The sequence below is a fragment of the Mercurialis annua genome, linkage group LG7, assembly GCF_937616625.2.
Source record: "Mercurialis annua linkage group LG7, ddMerAnnu1.2, whole genome shotgun sequence".
NCBI lineage: Eukaryota > Viridiplantae > Streptophyta > Magnoliopsida > Malpighiales > Euphorbiaceae > Mercurialis > Mercurialis annua.
In genome coordinates, this window is record NC_065576.1 from 11586801 (window position 1) to 11607749 (window position 20949).

General features: G+C 34.9%; 2 protein-coding genes across 5 annotated transcripts; one reads left to right on the forward strand and one right to left on the reverse strand.

Moving 5' to 3' along the window:
• Positions 1 to 5193: 5193 nt before the first annotated feature.
• Positions 5194 to 18714, forward strand: LOC126656273 (uncharacterized). 4 transcript variants are annotated; one of them, XM_056103656.1, is made up of 5 exons: positions 5194 to 5323; positions 5764 to 5982; positions 6211 to 6300; positions 6580 to 6647; positions 15013 to 18714. In XM_056103656.1, exon 5 carries the CDS (start codon positions 15034 to 15036, stop codon positions 16378 to 16380), a length of 1347 nt encoding a protein of 448 aa, XP_055959631.1. In that variant the 5' UTR covers positions 5194 to 5323; positions 5764 to 5982; positions 6211 to 6300; positions 6580 to 6647; positions 15013 to 15033; the 3' UTR covers positions 16381 to 18714. The 4 variants fall into 4 exon arrangements, with proteins under 4 accessions (XP_055959631.1, XP_050206749.1, XP_050206750.1 ...); XM_050350792.2 differs by lacking the exon at positions 6211 to 6300 and having other exon boundaries at positions 6576 to 6647; XM_050350793.2 differs by lacking the exon at positions 6211 to 6300.
• LOC130014814 (uncharacterized) lies at positions 12822 to 13939 on the reverse strand. Its single transcript, XM_056103753.1, has 3 exons — positions 13879 to 13939; positions 13111 to 13656; positions 12822 to 12829 (listed from the first exon to the last, which is right to left on the reverse strand). The coding sequence occupies exons 1-3, from the start codon at positions 13937 to 13939 to the stop codon at positions 12822 to 12824; spliced, it is 615 nt and encodes a 204-aa protein (XP_055959728.1).
• Positions 18715 to 20949: the final 2235 nt, after the last annotated feature.

Below are 20949 nucleotides of genomic sequence, written 5' to 3' on the forward strand. Positions count from 1 at the left end.
CCTAAATACATCTATACTTATCACATAACACTTCTTCAACCCCTAACCAAACTCAAACTAGGACGGACCTGTAAATACACATAACCCTAGACCTAATTAGACCATATAACCTTAAGCCAGTCTGGCTAAAGGAGCACACAAATCCTAGAAAAAGACCTAAAACATTCGACCACCCCCTAAAAAAACCTAGTATAGCCGAATACTGTAGCACACACACATAAAGATTCGATTCAATCCAGTCCTAAAAACATTGATACATGTTAATTCTCCAAGAATGCAACATCCGCACGGTTTCGAAGCTGGATTCCGCATCCACTTCGCTAGTAAACGAGTCAAGGACTCAAACCGGTAATTCTGAGGACCCTCTATATTTATTCCTTTGATTTTGCCAATAGATTGTATGCCATAAATATCATAATTGCTATGATTGTATGAGCTAAGGAGCATGTTAGCGTAATTGTTAACTTTAGCTATAAAATTGCCATATTAGATAATTCGATGCTTTCAATAAATTGTCATGAATTCGATGAAAAAGAATGTTAATCACTATAATTAGCTGGTTTTATTCAAACCCAAAAAACAATCGATTAGATGCTTTAGAATGCATGTTTTTAGGTGTTTTTAGCCATGAAAAAAAACTTATTTTCGAGTTGCTGCCCATAATTTTTTTTTGTTTGAATAATCTTTAAACACTCCGTAAATGCTATATTTGGATTCCTTGTTCAATTTTATGCGCTTTTGACTGCTTTTGCATGAGAAACGGACTCAAAACGAGTAAGAACGAAGTGAAACAAAACGACCTCTGAACATGCCGACGAACCGCCGCCGCCGCCGCCGCAATAAAGTGGCTGCGCCGCCACAATAACATGACGGTGTCGACAGCTTAAGTTGACGCCATGTTCTTCATCGCCAACTTTCCAAAATCGCTTTCCAGATCTTCCAAACTTTGATCCAAACTTCAAAACGCGTTTCCGGGCTCATCCGGACTCTAAATCAGGTCCAGTTTGAATCCAGACATAGCTAATTAAATTTACTTTAATATTCTATAATATAACGGGTCAGACCCGATGTACAACGGACCCAAAAGTCCAAATATGTAACATAGTGTATAAACCGGGCTCACGAGGCTGAGGCCCAGCAAACCAGCAACTTCCAGAGCCGATTCCGGGCTAACCCGAACTCGGAATTAAGTCCAGATTAAACCAGTAGAACCGGATCGATGAGACGCACAACTCCCGTGATATGACCGAGAGCCTATTCTGACCAGACTGATGGTCAAAACCCGCGCGAGTGCCAGGCACTCAAAGTCAACGAGGTTAAAAAGTATTCCTAACCTTGTATGTATATCCCACTATTTACCGCTTTCCAAAATCATTCCAAATCAGATAATAACCGGTTAAAAGACTAATCACCTAAAATTGGCCCATTAATGCAATTCCAGCCCAACATTTAGACATTGTAGGACTACCACGAAAACAGAGTAACAGTTGTATATGTTTTTCAAGTTCACCTAATAAAATCACCCAATCACACTTATACATCCGGTTTAGGCTTTGTGCATGTAATCAATCCAGACCAGCCAGACTTATGACTATTTGTTAGAAACCTCTAAGGTTAGATGTATGTTTAGGATACCTGCTACTTGCCTCAAATGCCAGTTCAGATAGAGTCATATGCGCGTCAAACGTGTTTACTGCTTTCATACATATTTATTTGCAGCTTTCATATCCTGTGAACTGCATATATTATTGAGGTAAGATAAAATGAATATGTCCAGTAAATAAAACCGGTAACAGATAAGTCAAGCACAAGAGTCTCGGTGAGGTCCACAAATCCTAATCTTTGGTCTGATGCACGATAGTTTTACTGGAAGCGAGTAAGGTTATTTATTCGGTTAACCGACATTTCCTAGTTGAACTAGGTGGCGACTCCATTTTTTAAGCTATTTCCAGATCGAGAAGTCAGCCATAAGCCTTGAGCGAGCGGAGCGGCCGCTCCGCTCACAATATGCTGATGCTTACTCATGCTTTATGAGATTTATCTTTGTCTATTTATTTTGAAGATGCACAAAAAGTTTAAGGAGTAAGCGGTTTTCAAGACATAATCGAACAAATGTAATAAATTAAGACTCCATACTCTCGGTGAAGAATGTCATGTTAGCAATATTGACAGAATATCGGCTTAATTTATTCCCTTTTAATTAATCTTTTGCTTGTACTTCATAGTTCCATATGCATCTTTATTTGATATATTAGAGTTTTGAAAGTTCATATGTTGGTTGTTTATAACTTTCATTTTATACTTTAATCTTTTTAATAAATTTATCTATCTTGAAAATAAAAATTATTTAATTGATTGATTTCTAACCTTAATTTACATTTACAAAATTAAAACTCTTATGACTTTTCAATTTGTAATATTACATAAAATTGATTTTTTTACTATTTAAGTAGCATATTAATGATGCCAGTTTGAAATAAATATTAAATTAATAAAAAAATAATAATTTTGAACTAATAATTTTTTATTAAGTTATTTATTATTAAATTATAATGAATGCAAACATTATATCATATGTATAGAGTTTTACTGTTCGCCGCTCCTTTTTACTTAACATCGCCCCTACAAAAGACATTTTCGCTCTTCTAGCAAAACCAAAACAAAAAAATTCTCTCAACTCATTCGAACAAATACGTAAAAAGTTGATAAAATGACGGACAACGATTACAATTCGTCGGGTAACGATTATCGACGTTCGGAAACAAGTTTTTCCGGTTTTTTCGAGATAAAAAAACGGTCTTTTATTTGTATTTTATGGATTCTGAGCCGACATCCTCAGATGGCATCGGCTCAGAAGAGGGGACGTCTCGGAGGGACATCCCTCCACAAGAAGGGACGTCCAAAAGTCCCTCTTGTGGAGGGACTTCCCAGATGGGAAGTCCCTCCTTGTGGAGGGATTTCCCTCTGAGGAGGGATGTCTCTCCGGGACGTCCCCCTTCTGTCGGCGGTGGCGAACAATATCGCTGCCGGCAATATATTTATTAAAAAAAATGTGTTAAATTTTATAAATTTTTAAACATAATTATTTACGTTGTACAAGTTCATTTAGAAGATTTTTGGCGGTGCCGGAAACAACCCCTTGAAGGAGGACAGTCACGTAGAATATGGTTTTAGTTTGAATGGATTGAGAGGTTTTAGTTTTGTATAGAAATAGGGAAAAGGGCAAAAGGGTAAAGTGCAGGGGCGGTGCGTAGTAAAAAGGGGCGGTATTTAGTAATCCAGTATAAATGAAAAAGGTCATAAAATATAAATTAAATAGTGCCAAGATATTAGTTTATTAAGGTTTGATCGATTTTGTTACAATTTTTTTTTTATTATTGATACAAAAAAATTTAAATGTTAAATCCATGTTTTATTTTTAAATGACCTCATAGAAACTAATACTACATCTAACTAAAATTTATTTTTTAAAAATTAATTATAAAACTTAATAATACACTTATAATTTGAATACTGTAAAAATATAAGAATTAAGGTGGGTTGGTATTTTAGTTTGATAGATAAATAGTAATAACTAGAGTTAATATTTGGGTTGATTTTGAGTTACAGATTCTAAAATTTAAATTTTAAACGGCAAGAATGTTAAATGCTAATTAAAATACAACAACTGTAATAAAAATAAGGTTTAATTCCTTAAAAAACTCTCACCTTATACTTTTTCTTCGTTTATACCCTGACCTTTTAAAAACACCATTTGTACCCAATTTTAGATTTTTATGTTTCATCCCTACTCAAAAGTATTAAATTATAATTTTTTTCATTTAGAAAAGAGTTTAAAACATATTTTTTTCTATTTTTAAAAATACAAATAAATCCTTAAACTTAAAATATAATCAAATACATCCAAATAATTAATTAAATTTTTTAATTTAATAAAATAATAAAAAATTAAAAAAAAATTATTATTTTTAATTTTTTTGTCGGAAATATTTTTCAAATGAAAAGAGTACAATTTAATGCTTTTGGGTAGAGATGAAACATAAAAACTCAAAATTGGGTACAAATGGTGTTTTTACAAGATCAGGGTATAAACGAAAAAAAATGCAAGGTGGGATTTTTTTAAGGAATTAAGCCTAAAAATAAATAGGGTTAATCTCAATAAAATACCAAACGTTTATGAGTTTAGTCAATATAACCAAACCTTTTAAAATTGTCTACTTTAGCCCATTTTGGGATATTTAGAACATTTTATAGCTTTTTGCGAAAAAAATCAAAAAAAAAATTGTCATTCGTGAACAGGCTAAACTAGCCGATTTTGATTAATGTCGCTAGAAAATATTTCAAATATCCAATATCAATCCAAATCGGCTAGTTTAGCCCATTTACGAATGATAAATTTTTCGAATTTTTTTTGTAAATGGCTAGAAAAGGTTCTAAATATCCCAAAATGAACTAAACTAGACAATTTTGAAAGGTTTGGTTATAACTGATAAAATCCGCAAACTTTTGGTATTTTATTGGAATTAACCCAAATAAATATTCATAATATGTTATCTATTAAAAATAAATTAAAAACGGCTATAAATTTATTAAAAACAAAACTAATTTGTGCAAATATCGCATAACTACCTAAAGTAATATTCACAAAAAAGACTTCTTAAAATAAACTAAAACAAGAAACTCAAATAAATTATTTCATAAATAAGAAACTCTCTAACTATTAAATAAAATCTTTCAATCATAGTTTTATTAAAAAAATAACAGTAATCAATAAAATAAAATAAACACGTATAACGTACGAGACTAACGCTAGTTTACAGTTCTCCTTTTTGGACGAATCAAACGGTCCCTTAAATGCATAGGGTATAGTTCTGTTAAAGTTTGCGATTAATTTTTTTGTAAACGGCAAAAAAAAAAATATTTCTATATGATGAGAAGAAAAATAGAAAATTAGATGGGTTTAATCAAGGTGTTTTCCGGCTAAAAAATAACATAAATTATCATTGAGCACGTGTTAGCAAAAGGAAGCGTTTTAGCGTTAACGGTAACTTTTTCACGATGCCCCAACGGCTACTTTTGGTTGAACGTAAAGCGTTGGATTAGAATTAGATCTGAAGGTAGATAATGAAACGAAATTCGACCGTTGGCAAAAGAGTCAGCTCATTATGGCTATAAAATGAGGTCAGTCCCTTTTTTTCATTACAAATTTACGGGTTCTTTGATATGGGTAGCTTTGTCTTTTTTCAATTTTGCTGGTTCTTGATGTGGGTTTGGATTTCTATTTGATTTGCCAAGAAAAGCAGAAGCAGTGGAGAATTACAAGGTTTGTTTCGATTTCTGGGTTTTTGGTTTAAATTATAACTGAAAAGTTTGTTGTATATGATTTTCTGATTGCTGATACATATATGCTTGGGAGTTTCATTCTGATTGCTGATAATGTACCTCCTATTTGATAAATTGTTGTGATTCAGTTGTTTTTTCTTCTTTGTTTATTGGGGAACGATTCATAAATTATAAAATTGGAAATTCTTACCTTTGATAGTTCTAATGCTTGCACAATTTGCAAATCCCTGTGTTTAAAAGCTTCAATTAAGTGTGTTCTGTGATTTTTTGAACTACTCATACAATAAGACATGGTGGGATTTCTATGTTGCATCTGGAATACACGATGCGAAATTCGTTGGTTCCAACATGTTTGAATAGTTGATTTGTTTTCTGTAATTACGGTTTCTATGCCTAATATCCTTGGCCATTTGCATATAGTTGTCTGCACTTAAACATGGACTTGAAGAAGCGGAGTTGAGGGCATCCTGGCTGAGGGATAGAGAGCTCAGCCATCAGCTAGCAGCGTTTGAAACTCGAGAAGCTTCAAGGGGCGGAAATGGTCCTAGATATGTATGCTGGTCGTCACAGTGGCTTGGCGGCCTGGAATATGTGGGCGCTCCAGACTTGAAACAGAACAAACAACAGCGGTCGAATGAGGTGGAGCTACTCAAAAATCTCATATTTTTTTTCTCATTTTGTTTTGGTATTGAAGCAAAGTTAATTTAGCATGATATGCATTATGTTGTGCCTGTTCAAGTTATCGTTTCAGATTGAAGTTTTTTGTTCAATTGTTGTGGTTGTAGAGACATCTAATTGTCATTTGCATTTCTTTCATATAAACGGGTATTTATCTGAATTTTGCCTTGCATTATACATTTTTTATAGGCACCGGTTTGGAGAACATTCTCAAGGCATCTCAGCTTGAGATTATTATTGAGTTGCATTGATGAAAGTCTTAAGATACCTGAAATTCACGTACTAGCTATGAAGTCTGTTATCGGTTTTATATACTTATCCGATATTTTTGTGTTTTATTTGCCATGTTGGAGGTTCATTGTAAAGAGCATGTAAGTAAGCCTAGTCGATGTTTTTTACCCTGTTTTCGTAGATGCTTTGAGCCTGCTGGTTTTGTGTCTGACTAGTTCTGGTGCTTTAACTTCTTGATGATGGACATTGCTGCTTCTGAATTTACTAAATGACTAGTTCTGGTACTAACGGAGATAAGCCTGTTGTTTTATTTTTTGATTTAGGCAGTGGGGTGACCAGCAGTGGGGGAGCCCTGGTTGGCGTTGGCGGAGCAGAGTGGTCGAAAGCCGGAGAAGGTGCGTTTGGCTGGCCATTTCTGGTACATTTAAAAGGTTTTAAAGTTTTTATTATTCTGCAACTATATTCCTGTTGGCAATTTTTGAGACCCTCAATTATCTCTTTAATAATTTCTCAAAATATACGCCCTCCGTCCAATACACACAGAAAAAGTAGCCACTTTTTTTGTCCTATAAAATTTAGATAATATGCCTGACGTAAACTAAAAATGTTTATTATTAAAAAATTATTATTTATCAAAGAGTGTATTTAAAATAATAAATAGATTTTTTTTTATTTAAAATTGGAGTCGAGTAATCAGGAAACGCATCCGAACATCTCAATTAGGTGTCACCCTCTTAGCATTGACATCCTTTTTCTTGCAACCATTATAAAAATTCAAAAAAAAAAGTTCAAGTACAAAATTGAAAATAACCAAAAAGCGTAAAAAATCAAAGCAAAAAATACATCAGCACAAAAAAACCTTAGAAGAGACTAGCCTCACACGAGTACTCCAAACTATTCAAAGCTAAAAATCCTTTAAATCTGGAAATTGATGCCACCAATTGTGTCCATTGTTCAATCAACTTATCATTGTTTTAAGTCTCAGCAAGAAATGAAAAGCAAAACAGCCACAGCTAAAACCCCTTGCGTTTTTTAAAATCCCGCCTGCCCCCGAAGGACCTAGTGCACCCAAAGAAGAACCATCCGTGTTAATTTTATTACATGGACAGCTTCAACCAAATTACATTCCTTAACTAAGCAAAAAAACTGTCTTAAAAACATGAAAATTTGGCTCTTGATGCTCAAATTTTCTCATTGCTAGACTTCTACAGAAAATTACACTTGCGATTATTTGCCAACAAGTGTACGATATCGCGCAAGTAATATAACTTGGAAGACCAAGTATCGATCCCACAAGGAACAATGAACTAAACAACTAATTTCTAATATTCTTTAATTGGCTAGTAGGAAAATAAATGGATTTGTGTAAACTAATGAATTAACTCAAATAATTAGACTAAAAATCTGAAATCAAACAAATAAATTGAAGTTTAAACAATAATGGTAAAAAGCTCAAGGATTGATAATTCCAAATAAACTAGTAGAAGAATGGATCAAAATTTATCTAGTGATTTTATTATGAATCGAGCTATTCTAATGCACCGAATCCTGCTCTCTCAAGCCTCAAAGATTCAAATAAAATCACAACCTAATTAGCTAATCAATTATTAACTTGCTCTCACAATATTAAAACTGAATTAAATAACTAAATTGTAATTATGAAGCAAACTCAACGACTACCTAAATTCCAACCCGCTCTCACGGTGTTTTCCTCTAAGTTTTTAATTACCTATGTCTATTTAATTAACAATCTCTCAATTAGTTAATTAAACACAAAATCATGAACTAAGTGATCAAATTAATTCAAGCATTAATCTTAGTAATTAAAACACAATTTTACTCACTTAATAAATCCTAATCCAATTCGAAAACTAATCTAAGTGTTCATATCAATCCCCGAACAAAGGATTTAGTTACACATGCTTAAGCTTAAATTAAACAAAGAAGAAGATGAAGAATTAAACATAATTAGAACAATAAATACCGGAGTTGTCAATTTCGGAAGAATCGTCTAGATTAAACTTGAAATCTTCACAATCGTTATTTGCAGAAACTAATAATAAACTACTTATAAACTGCTGAGAAATAGAAGCTAAAACACTATTTTAAGAGAATGAAAATAAAACTAATGTAGTCTAAATTATTCTACATCTTAAATTGAGTCTAGTACAAGGTCTTTATATAGTAGGAGAAGTTCCGGAGTCTTCTAATTCGTATTACAAATCAATTTGTAATAGGAATTGTAATTGTAATTGAGGAGGAATTTCAGTCCAATTCAAAGTCTGCTGCACGCGTAATTTTCTTCTTTCCCGTTCGGGAAACCATAGTTCCGTTCGTGACATGCCCAATTTTAACATGGTTCCCGAACGGGAGCCTCGTTCACGTTCGAAAAAACTTAAACCGAGAGCTTTGAGATGTTGATTCCTTCTTGAGTCCCGAACGAGACAAGGCCTTCTCGTTCGAGACTCATGCTCATTCTGCATGGTTCCCGTTCGAGAAACCTTGTTTCGAACGGGAACAACCTATTTTTCTCAATCTCGTTCGTGAATCTTCAATTTCTTCGTCCGCAAGCTACGCTTTTTACTCGTACACGCAATCCACCATAAATTTGCCCCAAATAGTCGTTTTTCACCTAATTTCCACTGAAACACTAACAAACACTATTAAACGTAAAAACGCCAAATAATGTATAAAAACAATACTACACATGATGAAAACCGAGTAAAATCGACCCTAATTATAGGAGTAAAATACTCCTATCAAACCTCCTCACACTTAACCTTTGCTTGTCCTCAAGCAAGAAATAAATCTTACTCTACAAAATATGTTAGAAATCCTTAGCATATAACTTAACAATAAATCAATCAAAGAAATCCCCGACCCTATGAATAATATGAAAAACAACCTTCTAAAACCGACAACTAAATAATGATGCAATCAAATAACAATAATAATTTTATGACATAATTTAATATAACAACGGTTACTAACTCATTAGTACAAGGTCAAATTGAATCACACTTCAAGCTTCACTATCACTTGCGGGACATGGAAAATAATCAATTTCTCACTTAGGCAAATCATAGCACAATTTAGTAAAAACTAAGCTAATGGCATCAATATTTCAACAAGTAGGGTATATAACAAAGAAAGCTCACAATTGAAAACATGAATACTCACCATAAGCTTGCTCATAGTCCCGGACTCCGCTACTTGATTCGGTAATCAACAAAAATCATATGGTCTTTTATTGGGTTGTAATGTGGCTAAGGTAAAGGGTAGGTAAAAAGGTTAAACAAAGGCTAATTATCAACTTAAAACACTATTTATTACTACTATTAACTTCTAGGTTGATCTAACTCCGGTTTTGCATTTATATGAACTCATAACTTTCTTTTCTTTTTTGAATTACGCTCTCCTCATTGCTTTTTGCAATCTCAGAATTTTTTTTTTCTTTGGAAGCTTTTGCTTGCAAATTTTTATCTTCTTCTTTTTTTTTTTTTTATCTTTTTTCCAAGGGGCAATCTTAATCTTTTAAGCACAATGTAGTTCACTTTCTCTTTTCACTAATCTCGAGTTATTAATCACCTATATTTATCATAGTCATAACAAATAATATATAAAGTCGATAAGGTAAACAAAAGAGGTAAAGCATAGAACGGTAAAGGGTAAAATACGGTAAAAACAATAAAAAGGTTTAAGGCTTAAATTGGTGTAATCTAAGGGATAAAGGGTAGTCTATTTAAGTGGTCTAAAAGAAAGGGGTATACCTAATTGCCATAATCATCTAATTGTTGAAAACTCAATCGTGTAACTTTAAACGGACACCGAGCAAGTTCTAGGAATAAAACATGAAATCAACACTCACAACAAGAAAATTAAGCTCAAAACTCTCAAAAGTGTGTAGTGTTATGCCATAAACTCAATTCCTACAAAAATTATGCTACTTATGCCAAAAGTTAAAAACGACTATAAAAATAAACAATCAACATGTCATGAATCCGCATCAAGTTATTCAATTATGTTTCAATGATTTGAACAAGTCTAAATTTTGAATTCACCCTTATTTCATCGGATTATGTCAACGAATTATTAAGTCATTAAGCAAGCATCGCTTATCAATTGTCGAATTAAGAAATCGCGTTCATACATTCATTGATTTGGGGAAATCTAAGATTGACAAATTAATTAAGATACACACCAAATCAACTAACACTTTCATATTTAAAAGACAAAGATTTAAAGCGATACAAGACCTTGAAATAAACTAATTTAACACCTAATACAATCTACTAAAAAGAAAATAACACCCTAATAAAAATAAACTAAAACTGAAAATAAAGATAAATCACCGAAAAATAACCCAAACGAAAAATAAATTTTTCTTCCCCCCTCCTCACACTATTTCTAGCTATGTCTCCAAAGCTAAGAAATAAGAAATAAAAATAGAAAATTGAAAAGAGTTTGGGTTTAGAAAAACAAATCTCGCTCTAGTCAAAGGCCGGTGGATCCGGTGATGGTTCCGGTGATGGATAACGCTCTCCGCCGGCGGCATTAAAATAACCCCGAAGAAAATCCTCTTGCCGATTAAGTCGAGCTCGCATTCGATCTTGCCTCCATTGTAGTTGTGCAAGACCAACATGTTGTTCACGTCGGATATCTTCAAGTAATTTTTGGTTAGTTTCCCAACCAACCCGGTTTTGCTCCCATCCGGTCCGGTTTTGCTCAACCAACTCAGAAAACCGTTGGTCAAACCCGGAAACATGAGCCGCTTCTCCGGCTTGAGAAGTTCCCGCGGGTTCCTTCCCCGCTCTTCTTCCTTCTCCTCCTTCTTCTTCCCGTGCTACCGCTTCTCGTCGTGTTCGTGCCACCAATCGTACCCTTCTATTATAGGGAATAACTCTTCCCTTCTTCACAAACCCGGCAACATCCAAATGGTTGATATTAAGAGACCGTGCTAGAATGGTCTCAAAAGTTGCCAAAGTAGACGCCGTAGGCATACAATTGTATTTCTCGGCCAAAGCACGAATAATGAAACCATAGCCAATCTTGGATAATTCGGTTGGAACTTCCCTCAATCGCTTCAAAAGACGATACGCCGTGTTGACTTGGTAGGCTTCTATCTCCGGATGCAAAATAGCATTCAAAGCTAAAAGATCACTCTTGGCCACCTTCGAATATTCACTACGCCCGCCAAACGAGTGCCCAAACCACTTCAAAAACACCACAATAGCTATGTCTTTGATTTCATTAATTTTGGATCCCCTTGTCCGATAATCATCACGATCCGTCAATTCTCTCCATATCTCCACTTGATCAAAATTTTGATCCCAATCCATCAACCCCGTTCCCCTCATTCCAAACATTTCCACCAAATCTTCAACACTAAGTGTATGGCTAGTGTTGTTGATGCGGAAAGAAATAGATGTAGGAGAACCGCTAACCAGTTTGAGAGTAGAGAAGAATTCACGAGTAATTTCATCGTAAGAGTGATGACTAACCTTTGATAATGCCAATAACCCCAAAATATCCAAATAGCGCTCCACCTCATCCTTGATGCCAAGGCTTTCCATATCATCAAAATCGATTTGAAATGGAATTACCATTTCCCTTTCTTTGATACTCAAATATAAATCACCTTCCTCCTCCGTATGGATTTGGAAAGGTGCGTTATAGCGAGTAGTCAATATCGCCGAGGTGTTAACCCGAGATGAGGATGGAGCAGTTGTTTTAGTACGTCCCCTTCCCACGGCCGGTAAGGGTGGATTCGCCGCTTCTTGATTTCTCGTGCTTGAACGACGGATTGGTTGATTTTCGGCATTCTTGCTTCGCACCATGATTGCGGAATGAGAATGTTTCTAAGCAAAAATTTGGAGAATAAGAAAAGAAGAATATTAGAAGAAGAATATGTGTGAAATAAAAAGTAGAAAAATGCAAGGTATTTATAGGAAAAATATAACAAATCTCAAGATTTCCCACCACTAAATTCAAACTTTCAATTTAATAACTTTAAATTGATTTAACGGTTTAGATCGAAGCCATGTAATCAATCCAAGTGAAATTTAAACACTAATGAATGGTTCGGATTTGCCAAATCATCAATCCAAGTGAAAAATTCAAATTTTTGCAAAGCACAAATCTTAAAGAAACACAAGTTTCAAAAAAAACACAAGTCTCAAAAGAAACACAAGTCCCAAGAAATCTACTACACTTTAATTCAAAATTCAAAATTCAAATTTTTCAAAAATTTTTGATGCTTCCCGAACGGGAATAATTTAATCTCGAACGGGATTAGGCTTATTCCTCGGTTTTCATTTTTGTCCCGTTCGAGACCCTTTCGAACCTAGGCAAAAATGCCTTGTGTCTCGAACGGGAATGGCCTTTCCCGAACGGGACAAAGGCAAAATTTGCCTAGTCCCGAACGAGACAGGCCATTCACGTTCGAAAAAAGTGGAATATGAGGGATGGGTCTCGAACGAGAAAGGTCTTTCTCGAACGAGACCAAGGCCAATTTTTGGCTTTCTCGTTCGAGAAAGGCTCTGTTCCGAACGAGAACTTCCTGAAATCTTTTATATACCTGCGTAAACACACAAAAACTCACCCCGGAATTAAACGGAAATAAATAAACAAATAAAAATTTAAATAAGCATAAAAAGAATAAAAAATAAATAATAACAAAAAAAACAAAACACGTGACCTCTCGAGATTGCCTCTCGAGTGCGCTTTATTTTCGGTCAAAAGCTAGACCGTGGCCCGGAATTTATGTAGGAGTGGTGAACGTGATTTGTTCCACTACTTGATCCGTCAAAGGTCCAAGATACGGCTTGCACCGTTGTCCATTTACTTTGAAGATTTCACCACTAGAATTCTCCAATTCCAAAGCTCCATGACTTGCCACCGTTCGAATTTTGAAAGGACCGCTCCAACGGGATATTAATTTCCCGGGAAATAATTTGAGGCGTGAGTTGTAGAGCAAGACAAAAGAGCCTTCCGAAAAAGTTTTAGGAACGATATGAGCGTCGTGCCATCGTTTCGTCTTTTCTTTGTAAAGCTTGGCGTTTTCATAAGCATTTAACCGAAATTCGTCCAACTCATTGAGTTGAAGCATACGTTTCTCCCCCGCCGCTTTAAGGTCAAAATTGAGCTTTTTAATGGCCCAATACGCTCTATGTTCAAGTTCCACCGGAAGATGGCATGCTTTCCCAAAAACAATACGATATGGAGACATTCTGAGGGGCGTTTTAAAAGCCGTACGATATGCCCATAATGCATCATCTAGTTTCAGTGACCAATCTTTCCATGTGTTATTAACCGTTTTCTCTAGAATTCTTTTTAGCTCACGGTTAGAAACTTCAACTTGCCCGCTTGTTTGAGGATGGTACGGAGTAGCGACCCGATGATAGACTTTATATTTCCGCATCAAGGCATCGAATTGCCTATTGCAAAAGTGAGATCCACCGTCGCTTATTATTGCTCTAGGAGTCCCGTATCGATTCATCAAACGTTTGAGAAAATCCAACACTACTTTGGCATCGTTAGTGGGTAATGCTTCCGCCTCTACCCATTTTGAAACGTAATCTACGCACACCAATATGTATTGCTTTCCAAACGACATAGGAAATGGACCCATGAAATCTATTCCCCATACATCGAAAAGTTCTACCTCTTGAATGTTGGTAAGCGGCATTTCATCTCTCTTAGATATGTTCCCCACTCTTTGGCATCGATCGCAATGACTAACAAAGTCTTTTGCATCGCGAAATAGCGAAAGCGAAGAATGCGACACTTCTAGCACAACTCGAGATGTACAAACAACAAGCAAATCAAAGGAATGCTCAACTTGCGGTAGTTCAATTGGGTTGCGAGACTTGTGATGGGCACGATCATTCGGGAATGGATTGACCCGTCCTACATCAAAACTCAAATGAGCAAGTCAACTATGTCAATGGACAAAGGCAAGGCAATGACCCATATTCCAACACCTATAATCCGGGGTGGAGGAATCATCCTAATTTTTCGTGGAGGGAAAATGCGGGTCAAGCCAATGCCAACCCAAATATGGGAGGAGCAAATTTTCAAGGAGGAAACCGTGGTCCACAAAACCAAGGCAACTTCAACAACTACCGAGAAAGACCTTTCTCGTTCGAGACCCAGCCCTCAGATTCCACTTTTTTCGAACGTGAATGGCCTGTCTCGTTCGGGACTAGGCAAATTTTGCCTTTGTCCCGTTCGGGAAAGGCCATTCCCGTTCGAGACACAAGGCATTTTTGCCTAGGTTCGAAAGGGTCTCGAACGGGACAAAAATGAAAACCGAGGAATAAGCCTAATCCCGTTCGGGATTAAATTATTCCCGTTCGGGAAGCATAAAAAATTTTTGAAAAATTTGAATTTTGAATTTTGAATTAAAGTGTAGTAGATTTCTTGGGACTTGTGTTTCTTTTGAGACTTGTGTTTTTTTTGAAACTTGTGTTTCTTTAAGATTTGTGCTTTGCAAAAATTTGAATTTTTCACTTGGATTGATGATTTGGCAAATCCGAACCATTCATTAGTGTTTAAATTTCACTTGGATTGATTACATGGCTTCGATCTAAACCGTTAAATCAATTTAAAGTTATTAAATTGAAAGTTTGAATTTAGTGGTGGGAAATCTTGAGATTTGTTATATTTTTCCTATAAATATCTTGCATTTTTCTACTTTTTATTTCACACATATTCTTCTTCTAATATTCTTCTTTTCTTATTCTCCAAATTTTTGCTTAGAAACATTCTCATTCCGCAATCATGGTGCGAAGCAAGAATGCCGAAAATCAACCAATCCGTCGTTCAAGCACGAGAAATCAAGAAGCGGCGAATCCACCCTTACCGGCCGTGGGAAGGGGACGTACTAAAACAACCGCTCCATCCTCATCTCGGGTTAACACCTCGGCGATATTGACTACTCGCTATAACGCACCTTTCCAAATCCATACGGAGGAGGAAGGTGATTTATATTTGAGTATCAAAGAAAGGGAAATGGTAATTCCATTTCAAATCGATTTTGATGATATGGAAAGCCTTGGCATCAAGGATGAGGTGGAGCGCTATTTGGATATTTTGGGGTTATTGGCATTATCAAAGGTTAGTCATCACTCTTACGATGAAATTACTCGTGAATTCTTCTCTACTCTCAAACCGGTTAGCGGTTCTCCTACATCTATTTCTTTCCGCATCAACAACACTAGCCATACACTTAGTGTTGAAGATTTGGTGGAAATGTTTGGAATGAGGGGAACGGGGTTGATGGATTGGGATCAAAATTTTGATCAAGTGGAGATATGGAGAGAATTGACGGATCATGATGATTATCGGACAAGGGGATCCAAAATTAATGAAATCAAAGACATAGCTATTGTGGTGTTTTTGAAGTGGTTTGGGCACTCGTTTGGCGGGCGTAGTGAATATTCGAAGGTGGCCAAGAGTGATCTTTTAGCTTTGAATGCTATTTTGCATCCGGAGATAGAAGCCTACCAAGTCAACACGGCGTATCGTCTTTTGAAGCGATTGAGGGAAGTTCCAACCGAATTATCCAAGATTGGCTATGGTTTCATTATTCGTGCTTTGGCCGAGAAATACAATTGTATGCCTACGGCGTCTACTTTGGCAACTTTTGAGACCATTCTAGCACGGTCTCTTAATATCAACCATTTGGATGTTGCCGGGTTTGTGAAGAAGGGAAGAGTTATTCCCTATAATAGAAGGGTACGATTGGTGGCACGAACACGACGAGAAGCGGTAGCACGGGAAGAAGAAGGAGGAGAAGGAAGAAGAGCGGGGAAGGAACCCGCGGGAACTTCTCAAGCCGGAGAAGCGGCTCATGTTTCCGTGTTTGACCAACGGTTTTCTGAGTTGGTTGAGCAAAACCGGACCGGATGGGAGCAAAACCGGGTTGGTTGGGAAACTAACCAAAAATTACTTGAAGATATCCGACGTGAACAACATGTTGGTCTTGCACAACTACAATGGAGGCAAGATCGAATGCGAGCTCGACTTAATCGGCAAGAGGATTTTCTTCGGGGTTATTTTAATGCCGCCGGCGGAGAGCGTTATCCATCACCGGAACCATCACCGGATCCACCGGCCTTTGACTAGAGCGAGATTTGTTTTTCTAAACCCAAACTCTTTTCAATTTTCTATTTTTATTTCTTATTTCTTAGCTTTGGGGACATAGCTAGAAATAGTGTGAGGAGGGGGGAAGAAAAATTTATTTTTCGTTTGGGTTATTTTTCGGTGATTTATCTTTATTTTCAGTTTTAGTTTATTTTTATTAGGGTGTTATTTTCTTTTTAGTAGATTGTATTAGGTGTTAAATTAGTTTATTTCAAGGTCTTGTATCGCTTTAAATCTTTGTCTTTTAAATATGAAAGTGTTAGTTGATTTGGTGTGTATCTTAATTAATTTGTCAATCTTAGATTTCCCCAAATCAATGAATGTATGAACGCGATTTCTTAATTCGACAATTGATAAGCGATGCTTGCTTAATGACTTAATAATTCGTTGACATAATCCGATGAAATAAGGGTGAATTCAAAATTTAGACTTGTTCAAATCATTGAAACATAATTGAATAACTTGATGCGGATTCATGACATGTTGATTGTTTATTTTTATAGTCGTTTTTAACTTTTGGCATAAGTAGCATAATTTTTGTAGGAATTGAGTTTATGGCATAACACTACACACTTTTGAGAGTTTTGAGCTTAATTTTCTTGTTGTGAGTGTTGATTTCATGTTTTATTCCTAGAACTTGCTCGGTGTCCGTTTAAAGTTACACGATTGAGTTTTCAACAATTAGATGATTATGGCAATTAGGTATATCCCTTTCTTTTAGACCACTTAAATAGACTACCCTTTATCCCTTAGATTACACCAATTTAAGCCTTAAACTTTTTTATTGTTTTTACCGTATTTTACCCTTTACCGTTCTATGCTTTACCTCTTTTGTTTACCTTATCGACTTTATATATTATTTGTTATGACTATGATAAATATAGGTGATTAATAACTCGAGATTAGTGAAAAGAGAAAGTGAACTACATTGTGCTTAAAAGATTAAGATTGCGCCTTGGAAAAAAGATAAAAAAAAAAAAAAAAAAAAAAGATAAAAATTTGCAAGCAAAAGCTTCAAAAGAAAAAAAAATTCTGAGATTGCAAAAAGCAATGAGGAGAGCGTAATTCAAAAAAAAAAGAAAGTTATGAGTTCATATAAATGCAAAACCGGAGTTAGATCAACCTAGAAGTTAATAGTAGTAATAAATAGTGTATTAAGTTGATAATTAGCCTTTGTTTAACCTTTTTACCTACCCTTTACCTTAGCCACATTACAACCCAATAAAAGACCATATGATTTTTGTTGATTACCGAATCAAGTAGCGGAGTCCGGGACTATGAGCAAGCTTATGGTGAGTATTCATGTTTTCAATTGTGAGCTTTCTTTGTTATATACCCTACTTGTTGAAATATTGATGCCATTAGCTTAGTTTTTACTAAATTGTGCTATGATTTGCCTAAGTGAGAAATTGATTATTTTCCATGTCCCGCAAGTGATAGTGAAGCTTGAAGTGTGATTCAATTTGACCTTGTACTAATGAGTTAGTAACCGTTGTTATATTGAATTATGTCATAAAATTATTATTGTTATTTGATTGCATCATTATTTAGTTGTCGGTTTTAGAAGGTTGTTTTTCATATTATTCATAGGGTCGGGGATTTCTTTGATTGATTTATTGTTAAGTTATATGCTAAGGATTTCTAACATATTTTGTAGAGTAAGATTTATTTCTTGCTTGAGGACAAGCAAAGGTTAAGTGTGAGGAGGTTTGATAGGAGTATTTTACTCCTATAATTAGGGTCGATTTTACTCGGTTTTCATCATGTGTAGTATTGTTTTTATACATTATTTGGCGTTTTTACGTTTAATAGTGTTTGTTAGTGTTTCAGTGGAAATTAGGTGAAAAACGACTATTTGGGGCAAATTTATGGTGGATTGCGTGTACGAGTAAAAAGCGTAGCTTGCGGACGAAGAAATTGAAGATTCACGAACGAGATTGAGAAAAATAGGTTGTTCCCGTTTGAAACAAGGTTTCTCGAACGGGAACCATGCAGAATGAGCATGAGTCTCGAACGAGAAGGCCTTGTCTCGTTCGGGACTCAAGAAGGAATCAACATCTCAAAGCTCTCGGTTTAAGTTTTTTCGAACGTGAACGAGGCTCCCGTTCGGGAACCATGTTAAAATTGGGCATGTCACGAACGGAACTATGGTTTCCCGAACGGGAAAGAAGAAAATTACGCGTGCAGCAGACTTTGAATTGGACTGAAATTCCTCCTCAAATTACAATTACAATTCCTATTACAAATTGATTTGTAATACGAATTAGAAGACTCCGGAACTTCTCCTACTATATAAAGACCTTGTACTAGACTCAATTTAAGATGTAGAATAATTTAGACTACATTAGTTTTATTTTCATTCTCTTAAAATAGTGTTTTAGCTTCTATTTCTTAGCAGTTTATAAGTAGTTTATTATTAGTTTCTGCAAAGAACGATTGTGAAGATTTCAAGTTTAATCTAGACGATTCTTCCGAAATTGACAACTCCGGTATTTATTGTTCTAATTATGTTTAATTCTTCATCTTCTTCTTTGTTTAATTTAAGCTTAAGCATGTGTAACTAAATCCTTTGTTCGGGGATTGATATGAACACTTAGATTAGTTTTCGAATTGGATTAGGATTTATTAAGTGAGTAAAATTGTGTTTACTAAGATTAATGCTTGAATTAATTTGATCACTTAGTTCATGATTTTGTGTTTAATTAACTAATTGAGAGATTGTTAATTAAATAGACATAGGTAATTAAAAACTTAGAGGAAAACACCGTGAGAGCGGGTTGGAATTTAGGTAGTCGTTGAGTTTGCTTCATAATTACAATTTAGTTATTTAATTCAGTTTTAATATTGTGAGAGCAAGTTAATAATTGATTAGCTAATTAGGTTGTGATTTATTTGAATCTTTGAGGCTTGAGAGAGCGGGATTCGGTGCATTAGAATAGCTCGATTCATAATAAAATCACTAGATAAATTTTGATCCATTCTTCTACTAGTTTATTTGGAATTATCAATCCTTGAGCTTTTTACCATTATTGTTTAAACTTCAATTTATTTGTTTGATTTCAGATTTTTAGTCTAATTATTTGAGTTAATTCATTAGTTTACACAAATCCATTTATTTTCCTACTAGCCAATTAAAGAATATTAGAAATTAGTTGTTTAGTTCATTGTTCCTTGTGGGATCGATACTTGGTCTTCCAAGTTATATTACTTGCGCGATATCGTACACTTGCGATTATTTGCCAACAAGTGTACGATATCGCGCAAGTAATATAACTTGGAAAACCAAGTATCGATCCCACAAGGAACAATGAACTAAACAACTAATTTCTAATATTCTTTAATTGGCTAGTAGGAAAATAAATGGATTTGTGTAAACTAATGAATTAACTCAAATAGTTAGACTAAAAATCTGAAATCAAACAAATAAATTGAAGTTTAAACAATAATGGTAAAAAGCTCAAGGATTGATAATTCCAAATAAACTAGTAGAAGAATGGATTAAAATTTATCTAGTGATTTTATTATGAATCGAGCTATTCTAATGCACCGAATCCCGCTCTCTCAAGCCTCAAAGATTCAAATAAAATCACAACCTAATTAGCTAATCAATTATTAACTTGCTCTCACAATATTAAAACTGAATTAAATAATTAAATTGTAATTATGAAGCAAACTCAACGACTACCTAAATTCCAACCCGCTCTCACGGTGTTTTCCTCTAAGTTTTTAATTACCTATGTCTATTTAATTAACAATCTCTCAATTAGTTAATTAAACACAAAATCATGAACTAAGTGATCAAATTAATTCAAGCATTAATCTTAGTAATTAAAACACAATTTTACTCACTTAATAAATCCTAATCCAATTCGAAAACTAATCTAAGTGTTCATATCAATCCCCGAACAAAGGATTTAGTTACACATGCTTAAGCTTAAATTAAACAAAGAAGAAGATGAAGAATTAAACATAATTAGAACAATAAATACCGGAGTTGTCAATTTCGGAAGAATCGTCTAGATTAAACTTGAAATCTTCACAATCGTTCTTTGCAGAAACTAATAATAAACTACTTATAAACTGCTGAGAAATAGAAGCTAAAACGCTATTTTAAGAGAATGAAAATAAAACTAATGTAGTCTAAATTATTCTACATCTTAAATTGAGTCTAGTACAAGGTCTTTATATAGTAGGAGAAGTTCCGGAGTCTTCTAATTTGTATTACAAATCAATTTGTAATAGGAATTGTAATTGTAATTTGAGGAGGAATTTCAGTCCAATTCAAAGTCTGCTGCACGCGTAATTTTCTTCTTTCCCGTTCGGGAAACCATAGTTCCGTTCGTGACATGCCCAATTTTAACATGGTTCCCGAACGGGAGCCTCGTTCACGTTCGAAAAAACTTAAACCGAGAGCTTTGAGATGTTGATTCCTTCTTGAGTCCCGAACGAGACAAGGCCTTCTCGTTCGAGACTCATGCTCATTCTGCATGGTTCCCGTTCGAGAAACCTTGTTTCGAACGGGAACAACCTATTTTTCTCAATCTCGTTCGT